This window comes from Propithecus coquereli, unplaced genomic scaffold, assembly GCF_000956105.1.
Source record: "Propithecus coquereli isolate 6110/MARCELLA unplaced genomic scaffold, Pcoq_1.0 Scaffold583, whole genome shotgun sequence".
In the NCBI taxonomy this organism is placed as follows: domain Eukaryota; kingdom Metazoa; phylum Chordata; class Mammalia; order Primates; family Indriidae; genus Propithecus; species Propithecus coquereli.
The window spans coordinates 142,463-161,133 of NW_012151763.1; the positions used below are offsets into that span (position 1 = coordinate 142,463).

The 18,671-nt window shown below is 42.0% G+C and overlaps 1 protein-coding gene across 1 annotated transcript in view; it reads right to left on the minus strand.

The window, feature by feature from the left end:
• Window positions 1-5,866: 5,866 nt before the first annotated feature.
• The window catches only part of LOC105821613 (TBC1 domain family member 14-like), a 109,924-nt gene continuing 97,119 nt past the window's right edge, over window positions 5,867-18,671 (minus strand). Inside the window, exons 3-8 of the mRNA XM_012658353.1 lie at window positions 16,320-16,438; window positions 14,672-14,754; window positions 13,328-13,445; window positions 10,857-10,963; window positions 7,349-7,429; window positions 5,867-5,988 (exon numbers count right to left, since the gene is read on the minus strand). Coding sequence (XP_012513807.1) covers window positions 5,867-5,988; window positions 7,349-7,429; window positions 10,857-10,963; window positions 13,328-13,445; window positions 14,672-14,754; window positions 16,320-16,438 — 630 coding nt within the window. The remainder of the gene's footprint in view (window positions 5,989-7,348; window positions 7,430-10,856; window positions 10,964-13,327; window positions 13,446-14,671; window positions 14,755-16,319; window positions 16,439-18,671) is intronic.

Genomic DNA, 18,671 nt, shown 5'->3' on the forward strand with positions numbered 1-18,671 from the left:
GATCTTTCACAGATCAAAAGTTGCTAATTTTGATAAAGTCCAATTTAGTTATTTTTTTTTCTTTTACGGGTTGTGCTTTTAGTGCCATCTTTAGAACTTTTCACCAAGCCCTAGTTCTTAAACATTTTCTCTTCTAAAAGTTGTATATGCATAAATAATGAGTGCAATGCGCACCACCCGAAGGATGGACATATTTGAAACTCGGACTTGGGGGGGGGGCAAGGGCAACATACGTAACCTAAACATCTATACCCCCATAATATGCTGAAATAAAAAAAAAAGTTGTATGGTTATATGTTTTACATTTAAATGCGTAACCATTTTGACACAAATTTGTATAAGGTATCAAGTTTAGAATGAGGTCCTTTTTTTTTTTTTTGTCCATGGATGTACAATTGTTCCAACACTGTTAATTAAAAAATTCTGTCCCTCCTTCATTAAATTGATTTTGACTCTTTGTCAAAGGTTAAATTGGACCCAGATTAGCCAAAACTATCTTGAAAAAGAACAAAGTAGGAAGACTCACAGTTTCTTGGTTTCAAAACTTACTACAAAGCAACTGTAGTTAAGTACACAAGAACAGAAGTATAGATCAATGACATGGAATTGAGAGTCTGGAAATAAACTCACATCTCTGTGGGCAACTGATTTTAACAAGGATTCCAGGAGTATCCAAAGGGGGACAGAACAATCTTTTCAATAAATGGTTCTGGGACGATGGGATAGGCACATGTAAAAAACTGAAATTGGATCCTACCTCACACCATATACAAAAATTAACTCAAAATGGATAAAGGACCTAGTCATACGTGCTATTACTATAAAACTCCTAGAAGAAAACATACCTTTTCCTTCTCAAAAGGAAAGAGTGTGTTGACATTTCAGAATTTTAAATCAAGCCCAGAGGAATGGTGTTACTCAGGACACTGCATACATCCAGCTTCACATAGGCGAGGGATTAACTTAGTGTTCTAATTAGCCTAATGAGAAAATACTTTTTTCACCCATTTTTTTAATCAAAATTTAAAAATCAATATGGTAAAATGCTCATGGGACTATAGGAGATTCACATACTATGTGAGAACATGATTTACTATAGTTTTTGGACTACAATGTCTGCAATATTTATAAAACTTTAAACTATTTACACCCTTTCCACAATGTTCACATTGTTATATCTTTCCTAGTAGAAAACATACACACTTGCATAAGCATTCATATTGAAAGATGTTGATTTCAGTTCCGTTAATCATAACAAAGGGAGAACAACTTGTGTATCCATCAGGAGAAGAATAGTTTAATTAATTATGCACATGAATGCTTTAAGATTCTAGAGAGTGGTTGAAAAATCAAGGTAGATATATACATGCTGTCATGGTAAGATCTTACATTCATTTAATTAAGAAGGCAAGTAGCATGTCAATATATACAGCATTACACATGTATGTTAAAGTAACCAATATACAAGTATGTTACAGCACATCTCTGTATGAAAAAGCCTAAAATCAGCTTTAAAATAATACACACCAGATTAAAAATTGTGGTAACCTCTGAGGAGGAAGCTGAATTATGGAAAAACTTCGAAAAGAGAGGAATTATTATATATCCATATTTTTATGGTTTTTGCAACAGAAATACATGCAAATGCACACTTTTCGCAATTACACTATATAAATAAGCCTAATAGCAAAAATAGTAGCTGTGTATTAGTTAGTTAAAGTGACTGGTAGCTGATGCAACAGACAAACACTGAAATTTCAATGGCTCGACAAAACAAAAGTTTATTTTTTGTGCACATAAATTCTGATGCAGTTTGACATGGGCCGACTGTTCTCAGGTGACCCAGGGATCCAGGATGCTTTGAGATTGTAGTTCTGCCATCTCAACAGGGAACTGCCGTGTTTGCTGTCGAATGGAAGGAGAAAGCATGGAAATGATGTCCTGATTCTCAAATGCCTAGATGTGAGAAACAATGCTTCTGCTCATGTGTCAGTGGCAAGGAAAAGTCACATGACCCTTGCTAAGTACAAGGGGACTGTACTGTTTCCATGTGCCCAGAAAGAAGAGAAAGAGAAGATGTGGATGACTACTATAGTCACTCCCATAAACTGTAACATAGTAGGTGCTCAACAAAAAATAACTACTATAATTTATGACAATAACTATTCATTTTTTTAAAGTTTTTTTTATTTCAGCATATTATGGGGGTACAGATGTTTAGGTTACATATGTTGCCCTTGCCCCCCTTCTCCCCCTAAGTCCGAGTTTCAAATATGTCCATTCTTCGGGTGGTGCACATTGCACTCTTTGTGTATGCATATACCTGTCCCCTCCTCCCTCCTCCCCCCCCCGCCCAACATCCAATAGATGTTATTCTTATATGTGCACTTATGTGTTGATCAGTTAATACCAATTTGATGGTGAGTACATGTGGTGCTTGTCTTTCCATTCTTGGGATACCTAACTTAGTAGAATGCATTCCAGCTCTATCCAGGAGTATACAAGAGGTGCTATATCACCATTGTTTCTTAAAGCTGAATAGTACTCCATGGTATACATATACCACATTTTATTAATCCACTCATGTGCAACCTCTGTGGAAAGCAATATGGAGATACCTTAAAGAGATACAAGTAGAAGTACCATTCGATCCAGCAATCCCATTACTGGGCATCTACTCAAAAGAGCAAATGATACTGTATAAGAAAGACACCTGCACCCAAATGTTTATAGCAGCACAATTCACAATTGCAAAGATGTGGAAACAATTCAAGTGTCCATCAATAACTATTCATTTTTGAAAGTGCTTTCTGAGAAGGTAAAATTTGCCTTGAAATTCTCCAATGTTTTGAAGTGCCTGCTATGTGACCTATGCTTTCTAATATAGGATCACAACTGTCAGAAGATCCTGTACTTCTCACTAGGAAGGCTCACCGGGGGTGCTTCCCTTTCTAATACCCTCTAAATCCTTAATAGGCTCAGAATTTTCTACTTCCTTTTGCTTCAAGGCCAAAATCTTAACCTCTGAGTTTCTGCTACTCTGCTGCTACCAGAACACCTGTGCAGGTGCCTTTAGGCACACTGAAAGTCAGTATATTCCCGTGGGGTAGGTGCCAGACAGGAGGCAGTGGGGGGCTGGTTAATTTTTTTCTTTTGAAATTCGAGCTACCATGCCCACCAAGGAACCGTTTTTCACTTCTTGGGTGAAACCAGGATTTTAGTTCAGCCTCAGCACATGTTTGCCCCACAGTGATTTCCATGGTCTTTCCTCATTTCTGGCTTAAGACACTTTGGTTTTGACCTCCAAACTAAGCTCAGACATTTACATATGTGTTCAGTGGACAGTTCCAAATACAACACTCCATTAAACTCCTATGGCAAGTATCAGGGTGATCTGTCTCCAACTTTATATCACAAAAATGATAGTATGTACTAAATCACATTGCACTCACCACGCATTTGGAGAAGTGTGGGTGTACTTGGGATGTACTTCAGGATGACTGGATGTCTAAACGTCCCTGTCCAAAGTGAACCTTTAAGTTGAAGGGGCTGTGGCTATCACGGAGGCTCCGGGGGAAGCTGTGGGAGAGCCAGGGGGCTTCTGCAGAGGCTAGGGATGCTCTGTGTCACAGGGAGGGCAGTGATTCTGTGCAGCCTCCAGAGGAGGCAGCAGAGAGGAGCTGGCAGGAGCCCAGGCTCCAGAGTGAGGAGGGAGGCCACATGGGAGAGACCAGGGGAAGGGCGCTGTCATGTGGGAAAGTGCCAGGGCAGGACAGACAGGCCCCTTACTGAGCAGTCAGCTCTCAAGCAACCCTTGGGCACAGGGAGGAGGACCCTAGGTTAAGCAAGCTCCAGACTATCCCCAGATTGTGTTTCACTATCATCATCACCTTCCTTTGTTAGGCCTGGTTTTAGTACCACAGCCACAGGGTCCTTCTTTTTGTCACCTGAGAGACATCAGGGAGTACTGAGAAGAGAAATGAATTCAGAGACAGAGCTCTACCTGAAGCTGGGAGGAGTGGGATCAGTGTGGGCTATAGATGAATTCAGAGCAGGCTTGTCACTTACTAGCCATATGATCTAGGGAAAATTACCCAGCAATGTGAGCCTCGGGTTCTTCGTCTGTATGTGGATTTAAGTATTGTCTTGTAGGAATGTTGGGATGTAGGAAATGTATTAAAACATCCCGCATAGTGTCTGGCAATCAAGGGATTTTTCATGACTGTCATTTACTTCTGATATTATTTTTTACCCGGGACCCACTCTCTCCTCTGGAAAATACTTTTGTTCTCCAAGTCATTTCAGAGAATTTGCAGCTGAATAAAAACCTGAACCAAAAATCACACAAAAATGCTGCCCAGTAAATGTTCCACGAGGATTTATTATTTCAGTAAGTGTCGGGGAGTCTTCCCCAGTTAGGTGCAACTAACGTGAATATCCTAATATTATGTGGAGTTAAGGCCCAACTACTTTCCTTCATCCCAGCTTCTCTTCCATCTAAACCACTATTTTCATTCATTTTATCACCACCCAAAATCTAGATCTTGCTTACAGTTGTGCAAGTTACACTAAAAATAACCTAATTAAAATTCCATTTTAATAGGGTCAACTCTGGTTCTCCCAGCCGGGCAGATAAATACCCGGCCAGTGGCTTCGGGGCCTCACTTCATGGGAGATTCACCTGTATCTCCCAGGAAATCCTTGCAGAGGATGGGAATCGATCACCTGGTTCTTGCACTGTCCTCAGCTGAAGTGGGACAAGAGCAAGGGACACCTTCCATACCTTCCCCAGGTGGGATTTCTCTCTGCTTTACTCACCATCCAGAAGGAACTGCTCAGGACAGTTCTCCCTTCCAGGCTTTGCTCTCAGCCCAAGGTCACGAGTCACATGGTCTGAGAGTCTGGTCCCTGCCACCACCCAGCTTCATTACAACCAACTCCCACAGAAGGAACTGCAGTTTCCCAAGGCCCCAAACTGCCCTGGCTCAGGGCACCCACACCCCACTGCTCTCACCAGAAGCACCACCGCTCAACCCTTCCGTCACTTGTTCTTTAGGACTTAGGGGACATCTCACCACCTTAATAATATGACTGCAGCTCCTAGACTCTCTCATCCTATGGGCAGGGGTGGGTTTGGCTTATCCTAGTGTCTCCGTTAACCCTGGGCCTTCCAAAGAGCAGATGCTCAACGAATATTTGGGGAACAAATGTGCCAGTGAGCAGGGGCTCTTATTTATTGGGATTAGATTTCCCCTACATTCTCAAATAAGCCAAGCAAACTCACATCACAAATACATTTTAGTTTTATAGAAAAACACGTGAAAAAGAGTAAGATGCCAAGAAATAACTGTCTTTAAATTTTATTTCTCTACTTCATAACTACATATATTTAAACGCAACGTTCTTTCACATTTCCAAGAAAATTGCTATTCCAATGAAATTCTAATTCCACCTTGTTCCAAGCAATGAAATGAGATGGAAGGTTTCCTCATTTGTTTTTCAAAATAGGAAACTCTTACTTTGGATAAGCAAAATTACATATGTGCTCAATATCACTCACCAACTTAGATCCTGAAGCTAATTAAATCTTCTGGATAAGGGAGGGGTCAAACAAGACCCCCAGATAAATGTCTACAGGCTCAAAGAATAGAAGGTCTTCAAACAGCTCTGCTCAGAACTCCATAACCTGCTGCTGGCAGCCCTCTCCTATGCTCAAATGCTCATGGAGAAGCTCCACTCTGCTCTTACTGCCATCCAAGGAGTGTGTCCTATCTCCCATAGCTGGCTGTTGTTCTCAGTGGTGTCACTGTTCTCCTGGCCCACGCGCTCAGAAACCCCACCACCTCTCCTCGGCCACCCTCCCTGGCTACCCCAAGGCTGCCAAGGATTTCCCTTTCTCCCCCAGGCTCGCTGCACTGGGCTCATTGGTGCCGAAGCCAATCACACCGTGACAGTCCTGCTGAGAGGGTGCTGCTGCTACACACAGCGCTGAAAACAGAAGAGCACCTGCCAGATGAGGCCATGCACAGGGCTCTTCCTGTGCTAGACCTACAGAGGGTGCGAGGCATGCATCTTGAAAGGACAGAACGTCTTTAAAAGAAAAAGTATGGTCATATTAAATATTCATTAAAAAACATCAATTATACTTATTTGAAAAAGTCTAAATTATTAACAGTAAGACCCAGCCTACCCCCACCCCCAGTCTCTAAAAAACCTAAGAACTTTTCAAACTTCATTACAAATATATGCATTTTGACATCTATGAATTTTAGATGAAAATATACTTGAAAGCAACAAATCACCACTACTTAACTTGCTGGAAAATGCAGAGATTAGGAAACGTTCTAGAAATGTCCAGTTTAATAAGTTCCAGACTAGCTTCTCTGTCTGCTGCTGACAACCCAGCATCTGTCAGAAGATGTCAAAAGTCACTACAGTCCTCAGTGGCATGAATGTGGGATAATTACGAGGCTTTAAAGTTTTATAAGAGTGAAACAAGGAAAGAAGTTCTCTGAAGTACACTGACCTAATTACATCTTGACTCAAACAGAGTCCACCTTCAGAGTATATAATAGTTTATAGAGTTTCTTATTTTAGACAACAAAAATTCCTATGGCACCAGCTAATGCTCGATCATTATCGGATATTTTCTAGAGTCTGAAATCAAAATCTAATTTGATGTTACCTTCATCAACATAATCAGTGGAAAATAAGGATAAGCAGGGAAATATACACAAATGAACTCCACACATTAAAAAAAAACACCAAAAAATCATTATTTGATCTCAAACATCACTGGTATAAACTTAGTATATTTAAGAGCAGTATTATATTCATGTAATATTTCTAACAAATATTCGTAAATAACTTGTTTTATATTTTTTTAAATTCTAATACCACATAGACTATAAAAAAAGATCAATAAAAAACATACTTCTTAACCAACAGAAGTAATCATTCTTGTGTGTTATGGGAAATTCTAAAAGCATAATCTAGCAAATACCAGTGTTCTTGCCTCTTTGGAAGTAGTCCCCCCTCTAGGAGTCAATATTCAACTAATCCCAGGCACTGGGCTACAGTAAATCACATGAATAGCTTTTAAGGAAATGATACTGGTTACAACCAGCCCTCCAGCATGTTAGGACACAAACAGCTCGCAGGAACTAGTATGTTCTATTTCTTATAAAAGCTTTTTTTCCTTTAATTTTTGCTTCAAAAACCCTGTTTCCCATGAAGCTTTTAGAAATGCACATCAACCACTACTGCAGTGAAGTAAACTTTATTATGTAATACAGAATGCCACAGATAATTGACCAAAGCAGCACGCTGGTTTTAGAATGGTCTATACCTTCACTCTCCACTTCAGAACTTCCTGTGCTAATGGACCGCCACCTCTCCTTGGCTCGGGCAAGACAGATGTCAAAGAGCTCTGGAAAAAAAAAGCTTCTGGGTAAGTCTTATATACATATGTGAGTATTTTTCACGCACTACTATCTCCTTCAAATATTTAAGTTCAACTATAGTAGGCTTAATTGTGCACGAAATAAGCCACTTAAACAATTTCCCGCAACTTTGCCTGAAAGTATTTTCATTGTTTAAAGACACAGCCATATACAAAGAAAGAATACACATGATACCACCATGCCTGGTATTTACCTCTGTTACACAGCCCACCCACAAAACCATCTTATTTTGATTTATGATTTGTCCATTGCCTCTCCCAGACTGTGAGCTCCTTGAAGGTAAGACTGTGAAGGTCTCTCACTCACCTCTGCATCCAGAACAAACCACGCTGGACTTGACAAAGAACAATGCAACCAATGAATACCTGACTGATGGAGGGAGGGAAGAAGGGAGGGAGAAGCAGAAAACCATCTGGTCCAAGTAAGGACATGATGGAATTGCTCCCCACCTGGCACAGGCCTCCTATTCTAGCTGCCGGCAGTGAAGCAGGGGTGGGAGCAGATCCCAGGAACGGCCAGAGGCCTCAAAGAATAAGGGCTCTTGCTGGCAGAGAAGTATCACGACAGTCACAAAATCTCCTCCATACTTAGAACTTATTTTTTCGACAGTTCTTCTCTTTGAGTAGTTTGTAATAGTTAAGTAATAACTCATGCTCACAAAATTTACTAGTTTACACAGACCTCCATGAGTATATCCATGCCCCATTCTTCTTCAATGGACAATAAGAAGACTAACACCACAGAGCTCTTTCTCAGAGCCCTGCTCCCCTACCCAGCCCAGTCCCAGCTGCCTCCTGTTCCCCTGGCCTCGATGCTTCCCAGCTCCCAGATATCTCAAATCACTAATAATCACTAATCAATCAGAGACTTTAACAGCAGCCACCCAAAGAACTTTCATCATTCTAATTTTTCCATCATTACTTTTGGAAAATAAAGCAGAGCACACCTGCCTTCTGGGTAGTGACACTATTTTATCAACATGTAACTCAAATTCTAGTAACATAATTATAACCCAACAAGTAAAATCTAGATTAATGCCCTTGTTCTAGCCTTGTGAGGGATCCGACTTAGAATCTATGGTGGTCTGCCATGGCAGGAGGAGGCGCAGTTATGAAGTACAATGTCACAGCACCATTGTCCAGAAGGCAGCAACTCAGTGCAAGTGCTGCCAGGACTGCTCTGCCAGTGCTCTGAGCTGGTGGCTAGAGCACCCAGCGGGGCCTTTGCCTGCTCTTAGCCTCCAGGAGGCAGACCAAGCTTTGGTCATTTTGGCAGGAGATGGGTGAAAACCACTGTGTGGCCATGACCATGAGGGAACCACTTCCCACATGAGGTATTTGACAGTTAGGGCACAGATTCCAGTAGCCCAAGGGTAAAATGGGTCCAAGTGTCAGAGTTTGAAAACTCTCCCCCTTGGCTCTATTGGTGTGTATTTTGGGGTTGGGGTGGGGGCTAGAACAGCTACCACTACTTTTTCCCAGACACCCTGTCTCAATTTCAAAGTACAAGAGTGACTTAGGCCTCAAGAGTGAAGTTTTAATAGTACTATTAGGTTGACTTGACTTTCAGTAAGTTTCCAATTGTACAACCACAAAAAGAACAAAACTCTGTGGCTTCCCAAGTCAAAACACGGGCTTCAGAATCAGCTAGGGCGGGAATCATAATCCTGGCCCCACACACACTAGCCATGAGGCGTGGGGCACAGTCGCCAGCCTTTCCAGGATGCTAAAAGTTCTCAAGAGGAAAACAAGGTCAAGGTCACTGTCTATATAGAGACATGTCTTAAATAAGGCATGTAAGTAAAGAACCTAACATGATGCCTGGTACTCAACAACTGGAATCCAAGATCATTTGTGTTCTTACACCAGCTTGGAGATGCAGTAAAATTGAGATTAAGTAGGTCCCAATAAGGTGGCATTCACTCACTCAACAAGTATTTCTTGAGGACCTGCCATGTCCTGAGACTTGAGCTGGGCACAGTGACAGAGCAGAGAGTACAGCAGATGAGGCCCCAGCCTTCTGAACACTAGTTCTACTGGGGGCCACTGACATTAACCAGCTAATCATAACAAGACAGACACAGTTTAAACAAAACGAGCCAATATAAGGGTTTAGACAAACATTTAAGACATATAATTGATTAATTAGCTGTTTAGCACAACCTACTATGATACGGTCCATGGAAGGTTTTAATTTAAATAAAAGCAACCCAGTCATCAGTGAGAACCAAAAATGTAAAATACACATACAAAGTACTGTGCATTACATTCAATTTGCAGGGACAGGGTTATTGATAGTTTAGAAATTTTCAAGAACATGGACTGAAATAGATGCTCAGCAATTTCTCCAACTCTTAAATTCTAAGGATGTTTTTATAAAGCTATTTCCACAAGTTAAATGTTATACATCTTCTCATGTAAAGATGTTAAAACAAATTTTTGGCAGGTATGGATTTAGCCAAAAGAGGAGCTTTGGAGGGAGTTCACTGCTCCCATGTTCCCTCTTTAGTACCCTGCTGCACAGAAGCCAGTAACCATCCAACCAACCAGCTGACGTTTCTCAAGATAAAAATGGTAACAGAAACCCCAACTAAGAGGGGGAAGATACAAATCAATCTGCTTTAAACTCAAAAGGCCTTCACCAGAGTAAAAACTGCATCAACTCCACCAGCCAGTATTGAGTACCTGACAGAAGAGCAGGAAGGTGTCCCTGTCCTCCCTTAGCTTCAAGTGCAGGTAGGGATACAAAAACAAGAAGGAACGACTACCATTTATTAAGCACTTGATTTTAAGTCTGTGAGCTCCTGGCACCAATTTCACTATGGCTGCACAGAGCTCTACAGAGTGCTTGGGACACACTGGAAGTGAATCCAGTGAATCCAGTCTGGTGGAGGAGATGCAGACGGCCTGAGAATGCTGAGCAGGGTTCTCGCACAACGGCCCCAGAGTTAAGCTACTAGAGCCCCAAGGACCCCAGTCCTACCATAGTAAGTTGTCCCCGCTGAGGCTGCCTGAAAATAATCCCACAAAAAAAAAAAAAACAGGTACCCTTGTACAATAAATAACTCCACAGAAAAGAGCCACCTGTCTCCACTCATTTTCACATCATAAGGCTAGCCTCTACAGGACTTTGATAAGTGATCCTAAGGTACCTCACACTGATGAGCTGGTACCCTCTATCCAGGCTTTTGCTCTGAACTATCAGGTAACTGAAATACCTAGGACTAAACCCAGGCCTCCCAGCTGCCCCTCTCTCCTGGAGGATAGTCACCTGGGCTCTCAAAAGACACAGCTTCATGGCAATGGTTGCCCCTCTTAAGGGCAGAAGGGACAGAAGAAGCTACAGGACCCAGGGGGTGGATTCACCAAGGCTAGGATCATGCAAACCACTCACCGTGGGTGATATTTAACTCGTTGCCAATGGCTAAGCTCCAGACTTTGCCTCTCACACTTGGAGGGATTCCCTGCCACCACGAATCTCGAACTTTTCTAGAGCACCACCTGGACAAAAATGGAAGTATGAGTTTATGAGTTTGTTCTCCACAAAGAAATAGCTGTCTCCCTAGCCCCAAACCACCAGGAGCTAGGGATGCACAGTTATATAAGGCACAGCCCCTGCCCTCAGGGAGCTAAGAGTCCAGGGTTCTGTAAAGATCAGATCAATAATCCCTGTTCACTGGGCAACTATCATGACAGGTATTGAAGGATACAGCACAGCAGGGAGCACAGCAGGGAGCACCACAAGCCAGCAGGCCCAGGGCACTATTCTGGAGCCCAGTTCTGAGTAAGCAGTAGCAATTTAAGCACATGAAGGATGAGAAGGAGTTTCTCAGCAGAAAACACAGAAAAAAGAAATAACCTGGCCTCCTACAGAAACTGCACATAGCTGCACATGGGTGAGGAGGGCCAAGCAGCACTGCTGCAGAACTAGGGGTAAAAGGCAGACCCCAAGGGCCCCGTGAGGTGAGCCCACGGAGACAGCAGACAGCCACCACACTACCACACAGGCGGAGCACTCAGGTTCGAGCTGCCAAACTCTAACTGTGGAGAAGAACTCTGCTGACTCAGAACATTCTGGACTGCACAAAGTCATTCAGGTCTGCTGGTCACAATGAACACACACTGCCAAAAGACTGCACAATGCAAAGGTTCCGCAGACTCTCAAGGTGCTCCTGAACACAGCACAGTGGGGGAGCATAGGCTTTGGGGTTGTAGATTCCAGGAATCTGGAGGAAATTACTTTTCCTCCCTGAACCTGTACCTCTCTAAAATCAAGAGGATGAGACCTACCAGCCAAGGGGTGTTGTGAGGACTAAGCAGGATAAAGTACAAAAGCATCCAGCACAGCGCCTGGTGGAGTCCATGTGCATTCAATGGCAGCTGTTGCGTGTGTATGTGCATTCAGATCACACCTAACACAGGACAGTGTAGGATGGGCCAGGGGTGGGCTCTGCTGCCTCTCAGGAAGCAACAAGCGTTCTGAGAACCTCTATTCTTGTTACTGGGTCCCATTTAAGAAAAAGTGTGAAGTGTTTCCTAGCAGTAGCAAGCCTTTTGAGGACACTGCCTAGGAGAGCAGGCTCTAAACATATTATCCTCGTGGAGACCCTCAACAGGCAATACGACCCCTGAAGTGTGAGTGACACCCTGGTGAGTGTCATAAGTGAGTCTCCAACATTCTGACATGCAGGGCAAGAGCACAGGGAAGCTGGGATCCAAGCTTCCTGTGTGCCTCTGTGCACAGCCCTGGGACTGCTGCCCACACACTTGCCCCTACCCATTCTGAACACGTAGGAAGAAACAATAGCTGTCCTCAGATGTAAAGATGCCAGTAGCTGCCAGACTATGCGGGGCACACACTCCACTGATACTGGGGGTCATCACCAAAGAAGACCTGGCCTCCATCCTCAAAGAGATAAAGACAAGCTTGAGCAGACAGCTGCGATATACCCAGAGAAGTCCGCCACGGGCACTTCCAGCCAGGGTAGGGACAGTAAAGTCTTCCGTGAGGAAGACTGAGCTTTAAAGAACACACAGGAGGGAGTTAGCTTGATGAGGAGGTGCAGGACAAGAGCATCAGGCTTAAAAGCGGTAACACCGGCTGGGCGCGGTGGCTCACGCCTGTAATCCTAGCACTCTGGGAGGCCGAGGTGGGCGGATTGTTTGAGCTCAGGAGTTCGAAACCAGCCTGAGCAAGAACGAGACCCCGTCTCTACTAAAAATAGAAAGAAATTAATCGGACAACTAAAAATATATAGAAAAAAAAAATTAGCCGGGCATGGTGGCTCATGCCTGTAGTCCCAGCTACTCGGGAGGCTGAGGCAGAAGGATCGCTTGAGCCCCGGAGTTTGAGGTTGCTGTGAGCTACGATGACGCCACGGCACTCTAGCCCGGGTAACACAGTGAGACTCTGTCTCAAAAAAATAAATAAATAAATAAAAAAGCAGTTAACACCTCCTGGCAGCTCCCTAGGGAGAGGGCTCTGTCCACGTGGAGGAGAGATGAAGGATGAGGCTGCAGAGGGAGGGCAGGGCATCTCACAAAGGGTCTTCCTTGCTAAACTAAGGATTCAAATTTTATATTGAGAGTCACAGGAAGTTGCTGGAGTTTTAAGTGGGGAAATAACACAGACTGGTGCTTTAGAAAGACAGCTCAGCAGATGAGTAGAAGATGAAAGCATCCATGAAAGTACACCCAGGAAAGGGACAGCAAGGGCTGAACCAAGGCAGAGGCGATAGAAGACTCTGCAACTTAAACTTACTACATCAAAGGTCTTGCTATCAGCTACAGTGATGCTGCTGCAACCAGCAGATTCTAGAAAGAAATGATCTGCAGTTCAGCAGTATCCACTCTGTCATATCTTACATTGTTTCCCAGTTAGGTAAAATCTCATTATTCCAAGTAAGGACAGCATTGCCAATGCTTTCCTCTACTCTGCATCTTTCTTCCAGCTGCTTTTTCCTCCGCTGGGCTTCTTTCAGCTCTAGAAATCACAATTAAAAAGGGAAAAAAAATCTATTAACTGATACCTCCCATTTTCAAGCTAGATGATTTTTCTTAAACAGTCGTGTTGCAAAAACACCAGGAAAATGGCATCGAAGTAGAGCAAGCTTCAGCTTTCAAGGCTCACTTCATACTCTATGGACTTTAGAATGCTTAGGCATAATCCATCTTTTAATAAGATTTTTTGGTATAACGTGCATACACAAAAGTGTACAAATAAGAATATAATTAACAGAAAATAGAAAAACCCATGAAACTACCATCAAAACAACATAAGTTACTTGGACACCAGAAACTCTCTTGTGCTCCCTGCCCCATCCTCTTCCCAATGTAACCTTCATGCTGATTTCTAACAGCTTAAGCATTACTCTTAATGTAAGAATAGCAACTCTGAGAAATACTGTGTATTTAGTTTATACACACTGTTTTACTATGATAACATACATGTAAAATTTACCATTTTAACCACTTTAAGTGTACAGTTCAGTGGCATTAAGTACATTCACATTGCTGTGCAGCCATCACCACCACCCATCACCAGAACTTCCTCAATTTCCCCAAACTGAAACTTTGTACCTACTACACTAACTCCCCATCCATGTTTCCCTCCAGAATCCAGCAACCACCATTCTACTTTCTGTCTCTCTGAATATGACTACTCTAGGGACATCACCTAAGTGGAATCATACAGTATTTGTCCTTTTGTGACTGGCTTATTTCACTTAGGATAGTATCTTAAAGATTCATCCATGTCGCAGAATGTGTCAGAATTTCCTTCCTTTTTAAGGCTGAATAACACTCCATTGTGCATATATATCACATTTTATTACATATACTTTTTAAATATCCTAGAAAAACAGTTTTTTAGATGTTGGAGGGATTTTATCAAATCCAACCACATCTTATAAATAAAGAAAATAGCTCAGACAGGGAAAGAAATTTGCATGTCATTATTGGCTGAAGCTTTCTCTAACATTTTTATCCTATACAATCTCTTTTCTCATGTAAGTTGAAAGTGTTATTTTCTTGAATAAAGATACCAGGAATGGATAGAAACATGCATTTTTGATCGAAAATTATAAATTTCAAAGAATTAAAGCGTTCGGTAAAGTTCAGGTACTACAACTCCAAAGTTAAAAAGAAAATGCCCAGAAAGACACAAAATCTTGTGCTGCCTTATATAACCACACATGTGAATCCCATTACCTCGTTTTTTGGCCTGAACCACCATTTCTTCATACTGTTGTCTGTGTTTCTGAGCTTCTTCAGCTGGTTTTGCTGGGAGATTTCTTGACAGGAAATAAATGGTTTTCCACAATTATAAATATCGAATAAGTCTTTGAGAAAAAAACCTGAAGCATTATTTACTGAAAAATATAAAGCTCAAAGAACAAAACCTAAATTTAAGATTATGCAGTTCTTTCACAAACTAAAAATATTTTCTTACAAAAGCAAAGCGCACTTGGTATAAAACAACTGAATTATAATGATTAATAGAGAGAAGAACGTAACAATTATCCACAATTACAATACAGATAATATAAACAATTTTTTGCAGTATTTTCACCCCATTCTCCAGAGAAATTTTGATTTGACCACAATACACTAATAATTGTCAACAGTTAATCCTTGCAGTAGGGTATACCAATAGCATTTCTTACATGTATATTCGAATACGTTTCCTGGCCAGTTTTTTTAAGTGTGGGAATTTCCCATTAGTTATGTGATTCATTTGCTTTGTTTTTTATATACAAATGTATATCACAGTTCTATCATGTAAAAAGTGGATGTACCTTCAAATTCCGTTTAAAAAAAATAAAGGGCATGGTCTCTTTCAGAAGCATGCTTGTGAATTTGCCGGCACTGGAATTAATGGGAGGGCAGCAGTGTCTGGCTGCTTGTACCCTTCACATGTGACCCACACTCCCTGGGACATTTTGAACGATTGTCACTTGCAGCAGGAGAACATGGCGAGCCCCCTCCCGCCCCCGTTCACATTTCAGATCATTAAAAGGATTGGTCTTCACTGTGCAGAGGCTTTTCCCAGTGGTCTCTAACTCTTCAGTCCTCCACCTCAGGCTTTCTCTCCCCACACACCCATGATTTTCAAGGACCAAGAATTAACAAAGGAAACATTTCTCCTTTAGATTTCACCAATTTTAAATTTCAGGGATAGCAGGGATCTTAGGGATTAATTAAGAAGGTTTTACAACATCCTTTTCCTTTTTCTTTTTTTAAATGGGGGACGTCTATTCGAACACAACGTTCTACGGAAAGTCAATACTTAGAAGTAGGTAAGCTGTGACCTGGTACAATGGAGCAATCCCTTGTACTCCACTAAGATCTCCAAGCCCCATTTCCTTATTCACATAGCAGGAAACCAGAGGTCCAGAGAGAGGTAGGGACCTGCATAAGACCACCCACAGGCTGCTTAATGCAGGTCCCAAAGAACCCAGTAGGCTAGTCCAGAAATTGTTCTACAATATCAAGGCACCTTCAAAACACCCACTTTAGAGTACACTTTCCAGTGTTTCTTACAGTTACAAACCTATCATTTATAATAGCTACTTAAGTTTTTTCCTTTTTTTTTTTTGATAGTCTGCCCTTGGACATTGAAAAGTATTTTAAAATGCTAAATTAAAAAGAAAAATCATCTGAACAGGAAATCCTGGTCAAAATTTCTGTGCTAAAGGATAATTTTCCAAATAAGTCATTTACTTTCATCACAAAACACATGTTAATATAGGGAATAGTGATTACAGCTGACCTTTCTTCTCTCTTGTGACCCTAGCTCTTTTCTAATGAAAAGCAAGTTCTAAAACAAACTCTTAAAGAGATTCTTCTTAAGACTCATGCTGGTCTGTCTTCAAGGATGAGCGCGGTGGTGGAAAGTGGCTCAAAATCAAGATTCTTCCTCACATTCTGCTTTGGAGAGGGTGGCTTGCTAGGTCTTCCAGTTTTGTCTTCATATTCCTAGGACAAGGAAACCAGGGATGATTTTGGGCCCAGCGAATTATGATACTATGAATTGTCTTTCTGAAAGCGAGAAAGTTTTTTGGTAATGAAGGTCCTTTAAGTCAATCTTTCCTGCTATTCAGAAAGAAAAAACTCTGACTCAAGGGTTTCTACAGCTCTGAAGTTGAAGCCACTGCTTTATGACTGGGCACTTCCCCTGTAGGTGGGGAAGTTACAAAAGATCTTATCATCAAAGCAACCCCTCTATAATATAAGGGCCCACAAACATTGTCTCAGGTCTCCTACTTCCTGTAAAAGAGGCATGTTTTCTGTCTTCTGGACATTATAAATTTTAACTGATTATTATAAAGGCCACTGGGAAGCCATCATTGCAAATTGTTACATAAATAATGCCACCACCCCCAAAAAAAAGAACAGCAGCCACAACACTGGGTCACCAATTCATTCCACGGATTGCAACCACAAAAGCTTAGTCACACCTGGTGACAAACATTCCAAACACCCAGCCAGAAGAGTTCAGAAGAGCCAAGCAAGTTGGTACTTATTAAATAATGTGGGGAAGGGGGTACCCTTAGCTCTCTGCAAAATCAAAAACCAAAATTGTCTCATCGCCTACTATAGATGAGGTTCTCAGGACCATCCCTTAAGGAAGGACAATCTAGTTGGGAAGACAGGACAAACAAATGTGGAGTTAACCTAAGATTTCAATAACCATTCCAGATAACAAGAGCATTGTCATGAGTTGGTGATTAATTGTTAGATGCATTTTATTGACACTAGCTGTCAAGAAGGGTATTACTGGTAAAATTATTTTGCAAATAATTACTCTCTCAGCCAGAAAGTACTCTAAAAAGTAGAAAGAAAAATGATTTTCCTCAAAACACGTAGGGTATGAGAAGGGAGCGCAGCAACAAGCAACAGGTGGGTGGGGCAGTTTCTGTATATCTGGATGGACAAGGTTAGATATCTTAACACTGTTTACTCTGACTTAAAATTACTTCCACTTACCAAAAACTAAGAAAATGGATTCACTCCTTCATGGATTCAAACATCTGAGTGTACACCATGCTGGGTACATAGCCATGACTTAACTTGGCACTAGCCATCATGAAGCTTCAAGTCTAACACCTGAATGTCAAAATCTTCAATTTTTATAGGAAATCTACCAAAAACTATGTTGAGAAAGATTTTGATGCACGTTGCATTTTAATAAGAACTAGTAATGCATACCCCACTAGCCTGGTCTAGTGAATTGTATGCCAAGACCAAAGAGGTTGGGCCAAAACTTAGATGTCCCAGAATTTGAATGCCCATTTTCCATTTGCTTTTGTGTGCTCTACACATGTTGTCTCACTTTATCTTGGCAATCTAATTGGCAATCTAATGGCAATCTAATTGGCAAGTGTTATCCCACTTTACAGATAGGATAACTGAGGTTCAAAGTGAAATGACATGCCCCCAAAGCGAGGTGCTGGGCCTGCAGGACTTCTTCCACTCTGTCACTCTGAGCAGGCACAAACTCTTTTATGAATGTACTCAAGCAAATAGGTGTGCAGTTTTACAGGGAAATGGCTGAGTCCTACATGGGTTAGGTGTGGCCTCTGGAGCTAGACAGGACTGGGAGCAAATTCAGCTCCACCAGCCACTTGCTGTGACCTTAGGCAAAGTACTCACTTCACATCCGTGAGCCTCATTTCCACACCTGCAAAATGGGAAACAGTACCAACCAGAGAGGGCTGCTGTAAGGAATGGGGAGATGTGAAGGCCTTTGGTGCGGAGGGAGTGTTCGGTAACGGTAGTCCTTACTGGTATACACCATTACCTTTCTTTCTCCCTTAGACCTAGTGCCAAATAACAACCAAGGAGTCCAGCCAAGTCTGCAAACAGCACAGATATGAAAAGGAGGAGTAAAAGGAAGCAAATGTCTTGAGTCATGAACAAAAACATCAGATCTCTTCAGGCAGAGCTTTTTACTATTACCACCACCACCACCACCAAGCAGTGGCAGCACTTTTCTAGAGCTCTACACACACTGAGTTAACTCAGTTTAACCTTCACACCAGCCCTCTGTGGGAGGAGCTACCCCCACTCCCAAGTCACAGATGGGAACGTGAAGGCCCAAAAATGTCAATGACTTGCTCAGCTCAGCTCAGCAGGTGGGTGGAGAAGCTGGATCAGAAGCCAAGCACTGTGGTTCTGCAGCCACATTTCTCACCACAGAATTCAGGCA